The sequence below is a fragment of the Octopus bimaculoides genome, chromosome 3 (assembly GCF_001194135.2).
Source record: "Octopus bimaculoides isolate UCB-OBI-ISO-001 chromosome 3, ASM119413v2, whole genome shotgun sequence".
Lineage (NCBI taxonomy): Eukaryota > Metazoa > Mollusca > Cephalopoda > Octopoda > Octopodidae > Octopus > Octopus bimaculoides.
In genome coordinates this window covers 111,577,377-111,586,945 of record NC_068983.1, presented here as the reverse complement: position 1 = coordinate 111,586,945, position 9,569 = coordinate 111,577,377, and the positions used below count along the sequence as shown (strand labels likewise).

General features: G+C 33.3%; 1 protein-coding gene across 1 annotated transcript; it reads right to left on the bottom strand.

Moving 5' to 3' along the window:
- Positions 1 to 1,656: 1,656 nt before the first annotated feature.
- On the bottom strand, positions 1,657 to 2,139 carry LOC106875164 (protein ZBED8-like). The gene has a single exon (XM_014923197.1). It carries the CDS (start codon positions 2,137 to 2,139, stop codon positions 1,657 to 1,659), a length of 483 nt encoding a protein of 160 aa, XP_014778683.1.
- Between the last annotated feature and the right edge of the window lie 7,430 nt (positions 2,140 to 9,569).

Below are 9,569 nucleotides of genomic sequence, written 5' to 3'. Positions count from 1 at the left end.
TAATAATAATAATAATATAATAATAATAATAATAATAATAGCAACAACAACAACAACAACAATAATAATAATAATGATAATAATAATAATAATAATAATAATAACAACAATAATAATAATAATAATAATATAATAATAATAATAATAACAACAATAAGAATAATAATAATAATAATAATAGCAACAACAACAACAACAACAATAATAATAATGATAACAATAATAATAATAATAATAATAATATAATAATAATAATAATAATAATAGCAACAACAACAACAACAACAATAATAATAATAATGATAATAATAATAATATAATAATAATAATAATAATAATAATAATGATAATAATAATATAATAATAACAACAACATCAGCAGCAACAACAACAACAACAACAACAACAATAATAATAATAATAATAAAAGACACTTAAAGGCAAGCAAAAACACGAACAGCATCTGCAACAACAACAACAAAAGCAGCAGTAGCAGTAGCAGTGAAGACAGCAAGCAGTAATTCCAATAAGTGGTGATCATATGGTGGTCATTTGGCATTGCTAGAAATAGCATGTGAATTGTTCTCGAATCACCTAATTAGCTAATATCCTCTATTTCGAAACGAAAAGGATGAAATGATGCACTGAGAGCTGAGTGCTTTGTTAGCTGGTCGGGGCCAAAGAGGTTTTAATGATATATTCTTATATTTGTTAAATTGAAGCAGAACTAGGAGCTTAACAAACAAGGGCAAAAATCATAAAAACAAAAAAATACAAAAAGTAGCAGTGGTATCGTCATCATCATCATCATCATCATCATCATCATCATTGTTGTCAATGTTGTTGTCACCATCGTCATCGTCTTCATCACCATTGTCATCATCATCATCTTTACCACCACCACCACCACCACTACCACCACAACCACCACAACCTCCATCAACATTGATATTGTCATCGTCATCATCATCATCATCGTCATCATCATAATCATCATCATACTCATCATCAACATCATCATCATTGTTCTCCTCCTCCTTTTCATCATCAACATTATCATCAAACTTGTTCAAATTATTGCCCCTTTTTCAAAACTTACACCCATCCATCGCCCCCACCCCCACCCTAAAAAATCACCATGTTTATTGTGATAAGAAGGTAGTTAAAGTAAAATCGATGTTTTATGTCATCTAATCTTAGTAAAGTTATAGAAGCATAGTTCTGACTAGCATTTAATTTTTTTTGCAGTAAGCATGGACATACCTGTAGTTAATGAGAAGGATGAATTTGGTGTTTGGTCAAGAGTTCTTCAATACTGAGCTTCATGGCGATAAGGCAAAGTCACAATATCCTTGATTTGTTGAGAATCTGGGACACAACACTGAAACCTCTTTCAACTAAATACAAGGTTGGGAAGGTAATAAAAAACAACTTTGCCTTTTCCCACAATGCAAGAAGCTTTTCTGGAATAGTGGATTGCAGCAAAAATTCTTGGTAAGCAAGCATGCTATTTAAAAAGAAGTTTCAATTATAAATCATTTTGCAAGCCAATAAGTTCTCTCTCAATGGACCTGTCCATGTTGATATCTGTGATCTGAAAAGGGTTCAAAATGCAAAGTGGGATTCCCAGATCTGACATATCCTGAAAATGCAGTTTTATGTCAGCTTTGAAGCTCTTGAGATGTTCTGTGAAAAGAGAAGGGTGTCATTAGATGAGCATTCTTCCAGTTCTTTAAGGATTGGAAATTGACTGAAGACTTTGTATTGAATATTTCGCTGGTAAAAGGGCAGTTTCATGATGAAACCAGAGACGGTGGACTTGAATTTGACAAGGTTGGTTTCATCACCTTGCAGTTGAAGGTTCAGGTTGTTGAACTTGACGAGAATGTCAGCCAAGTAGGCAACATGGAGCTTGATGGCTGCAAGTTGTTCCGCTAGGAACAAATCCACTGTCTGTAAGAAATTAACAACACGGGTAAAGAGTATAAAAAGGTGGGCAAAGCAGTTTCCTTTAGAAAGCCATAGCACCCCTGTGTGCAGTAGGAGCCTCTCAAATTCTTTGTCATTTTCAGAACACAACTGTTTGGAAAGTCGCGAATTCGATGGGTGAGCTTTGATTTTGTTTACAGCTGTAATCATGGTGGCCAGAGAAGCATTTATATGTGGAATGATGTTTTTGGTGACTAAATGTTGTTGATGGATGGTGCAGTGAATAGCTATAATGTTCAGGATCTACTGCTTGCTTGAGAAATGTGATGAAACCTCAGAACTGCTCAACCATAGATGCAGCACTGTCTGTTACACATGCAAGAATATTTTTCATTGATATTTGTTTCTGCTTTAAAAATTCATCCACAGTGCATAATGCAGATTGTCCCTTAGTATCAGTTTCCATAGTGCAAGCAAACAGCAGTTCTTGTTATAGTTTCCCACCATAAAGGAATCATACATAAGCCAAGAGCAGAGATTAGTTGTTGGGCATAATTGATTCATCTAGTTGCAAGCTAAACTCCATGTTTCATGAAATATTGCAAATATTTTCTTCAGTATTGCTGGCCATTTCATCAATTTACCTCTATACAGTATCATTGCGCAAAGCGATAGCTTTCAAAATTGGTTCAGGGTTTTCTTCAGTACAGTTGTCATAATTTCATGAATGACTGGAGTGATCAAAGTTCCCCTAGTCGTATGGACTTTACCTGCCTTGGCAATAAGGAAAGCAATATTGTAAGAAGCATGTAGGCCATCATCATTGTTATGTGCTGCCATGACAAACATGTCATGTAAAGTTTTGTTCTTGCCACATTTGTCATGCAAGTCTTTGAAAGAGCTCACATTTTTATCGGCTTTATTGAGATGTAACTTCTTGAAATGTTCTCTCAGTCTTGAAAGCTTCATGGCTTCATTTGAGAATGTCTTCTCACCTATCAGGCAAAATGACAATTACTCACTGTGAAGTGATGGAATAAAGCTGTATTTCAAATATTCACCGTTATATTGCTAGCATTTCTTCTTTGTTCCTGCATCTGCCATTGTTGAAGCCTACAAAAAATACAGAAGCTTTTAAAGAAAGTGTAAAGAAGCGAAGAAGAATAAGAAAGAGACTTTACTAGTTGAGTGAAACTGGAGAGACTGGAAAAGAACTGATGTATGAGGGAAAATAAGGTATGGTTCACCTACCTGTTTGTGGTGATGTCCAGCTGTGTTTAATCAAGAGTCGCAGCCTACCTGTTGCACCTAAATTAGCAACTGCTGCAGCCAACCTCCACTAGTTTGCTCACACACGTCTGTTCATGGTAACAGCTCAAGCTGAAAAAGGACAACCCTGGTCAATGCTTCCTACACTTCATGTTGAATGAGTAGTCAGTAGTTTAGTGAGTGAGCAAATTAGTCAGAATGCATATATAACAGGAGACTGAGTCGTAGTCATTTCAACAATTATTAACATTTTACTACAAATGTCTTCAAGGCAGCAGATTGAATTGATGCTTAAAACAGTGAAGCAAAATGGAGTTTTCAGGTGTCCATTTGTGACGTGTATGAGTGCATGTAATATTCATGGCTTGGAAGGTACAAAGGAATGTGTCTGCAAAAATACATGTAAAGACTTATTGACATTTTTATGGCTGTTCCATAAAAGTCGGCATCAGTGAAATTTGGTCACTAAATGTTAAGACATGAAATGCTACTGCCTGGTATGTTAATGATTCAGCCAGCTTGCCATCTTAGTTTCATAATGATAATAATAGTTTCTTATTTAGGGACAAGGCCAGCAATTCTGAGAAAACAGGATTCATTGTTTCTATCAATGGCAGTAGTTAACTGATACTTTATTTTATCAACCCTGAAATGAAAAAAAAAAAAAAAATGAAACGTGAACTTGGTCTCAGCAGTATTTGAACTTGGAATGTAAAGAGCCATAACATATTTTATATTTCCTGACTTAAAGAGATCTACTTTTTATATACATTTTTGACTATCTATTTATTTTTTATTTTTTTACCTCCTACCAACTTGCCCGAATCAGCCATGCTGTCAAAGGTCTTAATCTGATTTTTTATGCAATTTCTGAAAAACATTCTTTGTAATCTTTACTTATTGTAATCGATAAGAAAATATTCGATATAAATTGAATTAATAAATTTATTTATTTATTATTTATTTATACTACAAGGCATTTTCTCCAACATTCTAAGGTTTCTGCCAGTTTGCAACCATTTATCAAACAATGGTTTCTAATTTAAACACAAGGCCAGCAATTTTTAGAGTAGTTGGGGTTAATCAATACCATCTAATTCCCTGGTGTTTCATTGACCTCAAAGGGATGAAAGGTACAGTTTATTCCAATGGGATTTGAACTCAGGATTTCTCTGATGCTTTCATGAGTCATCCAGCTTGTTGAATTTTGCATATTAGTATTAATAGTAATGGTTTCATATTTTAGAACAAGGCCAGTAGTTTTGAGTTGGTGGGAAGACCCAGCACACAATTAGTACTTATTTTATTAATCAGCCCCAGCACACAATTATTACCTATTTTATTAATCTGGAAAGATGGAAGCCAAAGTTCACTTTGGTGGAATTTGATCTCACAGCATAAAGTAGTGCTTCTGCCAGCTTGCTGCCATGAATAATCCTGATAATGCTAATCCCCTCAACTGTAGGCACAAGATGTGAAATTTGGGCAAGGGGGACTAGTCAATTACTTCAACCCCAGTGTTCAACTGGTATTTATTTCATCGACCCCAAAACGATGAAAGGCATAGTGGACTTCAACAAAATTTGAACTCAGAATGTAAAGACAAATGAAATGTTACTAAGCATTTTGTCCAGCATTCTTACAATTTTGCCAGCTCCCCACCTTAATAATAATAATAATAATAATATTAATAATCCTTTCTACTGGAAGCACAAGGCCTCAAATTTGGGGGAAGGGGTAAGTCGATTACATCGAGCCCAGTGCATAACTGGTACTTAAGTTATTGACCCCGAAAGGGTGAAAGGTAAAGTTAACTCTGGCAGTATTTGAACTCAGAACATAAAGACAGACGAAATACTGCTAAGCATTTCACCTGGTGTGCTAATAATTCTGCCATCTTGCCACCCTAATAATAATAATGACACTAATAATAATAATAACTTTACTATAAGCACAAAGCCTGAAATTTGGCAGGAGGGGGCTAGTCAATTACATCACCCCAATACTCAACTGGTACTTATTTCATCGACTCTGAAAGGATGAAAGGCAAAGTTGATCCCAGCAGAATTTGAATTCAGAATGTAAAGATGGGTGAAATGCTGCTAAGCATTTTGTTCACGGTACCAACGATTTTGCCACTTCAAGCACATGACCAGATTCTTTTTAGAAGGATGACATCATCAATTATATCAACTCTAGTATTTGACTGCTATTTTATGTTATTTATTTTAGAAGGCTGAATGACAAAGTTGATCTCATCAGGGTTTGAAATAATATGCAAAGGGACATAACTAAGAACTTACTGACTTTTGACAAATCTTTTACTAATAATAATAATAATAATAATAATAATAATAATAACAATAATAATAATAATAATAATAATAATAACAACAACAACAACAACAACAACAACAACAACAACAATAATAATAATAACAACAACAACAACGACAACAACAACAACAACAACAATAATAATAATAATAATAATAATAATAATAATAATAATAATAATAATAATAATAATAATTGTTTCTAAAGTGGTAAGCTGACAGGATTGTTTGCATGCCGGGTGAAATGTTTAGTGGCATTTTGTCCATCTTTACGTTCTGAGTTCAAATTCGATTGGGGTCAACTTTGCCATTAATTCTTTTGGGGAGGCCAATAAAATAAGTACCAGTTGATCACTAGGGTTGATAAAATCAGCTCTTTATTATCAGTTTCAAATTTTGGCACAAGGTCAGTAATTTTGGAGGCTGGGGTAAGTTGATTACATCGACCCCAGAAGCTGAACTGGTACTTATTTTATTGATGAAATGCTGCTAAGCGTTTTGTTCTTCGTGCTAACGATTCTGCCAGCTTGTCAACTTAATCTCCCTTTTAATAATAATGGCAATTCTTTTTAATTTAGGCACAAAACCCATCAGCTTTTGAGGTGGGTGGGAGGTGTTAGTCAATATCACCAATCTCAATACTCGACTGGTTATTTATTTTATCAAACCTGGAGGGATTAAGAGCAAAGCTGACCTTGGTAGGATTTGAACTGAAATTGTAAAGAGCTAAAACAAACATTACTCATGATGCTTTTCAATGCTCTAACAATTCTGTCAATCTTTTACTCGAGTAATAGTTACTTGCCTCATGAGCACAAGGGCAGAAATTTTGATGGAAAGGATCAAATGATTACATCAACCCAAATATCCAACTGGTATTTTATTTTATTGATGCCAAATGTAAGATGTATGAAAGATAATGGCGATGCCAATGGGATTTTGAATTCAGAAGATAAAAGAGTCATATCCAAAATACTACAAGGCATTTTGTCTAATGATTCTACAAAATCCATTAATTATAATAATATAATGATGATGATGATGATGATGATGATGATGATAATGCTGATGATGATAATACTAGTAATAATAAATATTAATTATAATTATAATTTCTTAAAAAAGCCATTATTTTTTTTATTGGGGTGATGGATGAGATAGAAAAAGGGGACATTAACAATAATAATAATTGATGATGATGATGATGATGATGATGATGGTGGTGGTGGTGGTGGCGGCGGCGGCGGCAGCGGCAGTCGCGGCGGCAGCGGCAGTCGCGGCGGCAGCGGTGGTGGCGGTGGTGGTGGTGGTGGTTCTGGTGGTGGTGATGACGACGATAAGAAGCAAAACAGCAACTATACCCCATTTCATCATTATTGCCGCAAGGGTGAGAGATAGGGGTGAGATAAAAACCAACAACAACAACAAAAACAACAACAACAACAGCAAAATAAACATCATCATTATCAACGACGACAACAACAACAACAACAACAATGGCAGCAACCCCACAACAACGGCAATAATAATATGCCAATGATGCCAATATTGATGATAAAGGCGTTGATGATGATAATGATGTCAGGGATGACAATGACAACGAGAGAAACAAGCAGTGGTGGCTTAATTATCACAGTCTCTTTGCCAATCATGCCAACCTGAATGTGATTTGAACAATAAAGCATTCACTTTTCATTTTCTCTGCTACCCCTTTACAGCATTTTATTGAAAAACTTTGCTTTTTCCTCTTCATACAAATATCCCTTTAGTGCTATCACAAATATAATATGGCTTTGATCCTTTTGTTTCATCTATGCACCAATTTTATGTCACGAGTTTGTAATATATATATATATATATATATATATATATATATATATACATGCGCACACAAATATGTATGTATGTGTGTTAGTGCATGTATATATATATGTGCATATATTTGCATGTATATATAAACATATCTATATATATATATATATATATATAAAATATGGATGCATATGGACAATATGTAAATATATTAACATATATAAGCATGTACCCTGGTATCTGTATATGCATAGATATGTATATTTATATGTAGCACATATGTGCATTCATGTACACATATATAAACATATACTTAATTATATATATGTGTGTGTGTGTCTGTGTATGTATATATATATATATATATATATATATATATATATATATACATACCTGTATATATGCTCACATGTTTCTCATGCACACACACGCACACACACACACACACACACACACTTACATATTTAGACATATAAAACTATATAAAGCAAACATGTACACACATACAGGTAAATGTCTACTTACCTGTTTACATATATATGTATATATGTGTGTGTGTGTGTATGTTTATATATGTATATGTATGTATGAATATATGTATGTATATATATATTTATATATATATATCTCCATTTATCCATCTATCTATTGATTAATCTATCAGTTTTCTATCAACCACTTTCTTTCTTTCTTTCTTTCGCTCTATATATACTCAAGAACACACACACAGAGGCAAACATACACACAGCCACACAAACATATATGGAGAAAATGTGTCAGATTTATATACACCTGTACGTGTGTCGGTTTGTGTTTACATATGTGTATATATGCAGTTATGTGTGTGTGTGTGTGTGTGTGTAACATGTGTATATGAAGATATAGGCTAGTGTAATTTTTACACGGATAATTTTTTCCTGTCACTTTTATCTTTTTCTCTTACACACACACACACACACACACACACACACACACACACACGCACACTCACTTACACACATACACACACATACACACGCACACTCAGTTACACACACATACACACACACACACGCACACACACATACACACACACACACACACACACCTATAAAAATGACACAGCTTATAATTTCCGAAATATACATAACAGAAAGGAAATTTTTTTAAAAAGATGAAGGGAAGAAAAACCTATGTAGAAAAGAAAAATCATCAAAAAAATAAAAAGGAAGACCTAATACTTATGATGATAAAAAAAATATTAAAAATGTAGAAAAAATTCATAACCCATTCTTTGATCTTGGCTTACTTCTGTACAGAAGAATGTCCCCGCAGTAGAATATGATAACAAGGTTGAATCAATGCTAACAGGAGGTTACACTAATTTATAATATAGAAAAATAACACACATTTCACAGCAACATAACCTTTGATCCTTCAAGTCCTTGTTAGCAAAAATTCCCTAGTTTCTCTGAGCAAACAATTATATATATATATATATACAAAAAAAAAAAAAAGAATAGATATATAAGCACAACATGCCTAGGGTAATACAATTCTGTTTTAGGTGGTTAGTATAAAGTATCAGATAGGAATGATAATGATGAGAATAAATGCATATTCAATAATCTGCTTACAGAACATATGCATACACAGAAAATTGCACACATGTGTATACATTAAACCACAATATAGTGACCAACATGTTTAGCGTAGGTTTGACTTTTACTATTCAATCAGTGTCTGGCTTGCTGTCCTAAGATTTGGTTCCTAACACATCTGTTTTCATTTTCAAAGACAGAAGGGAATTTTCAGAAGAAAGGAGAAAAAATTTGTCTGCTACATTAAGCAGGTGAAGAAACTTCATAAGACCTCCTTTGATCGTTCAACATGACATACATAAATTTCCTGTTTTCTTTTAAATCACATATAGGTAGTCTCACAATGTGATATATATATTTTGAACTTATATATGTATATATATATATGTATGTGTGTATGTATATACACATACGTAATGGTTTTATAACAAAGATAATATAAAATATATATGTATATGTATATATATATACATATATATATACAGGTAAGGCTATAACATAATACTTGCGAGTGTGTTTGCATTTGCCATTTGTATGTGTATATGTGCATATGTGTATGTGTATAGCTCTCTCTTTTTCTTTCATTCTCAAGGTATACACACACACATACATATATATATATATATATATATATATATATATA

Bases quoted from the DNA above. Each gene is read 5' to 3' on its own strand.
- LOC106875164 (XM_014923197.1), bottom strand. From the start codon at position 2,139: ATGATTACAGCTGTAAACAAAATCAAAGCTCACCCATCGAATTCGCGA.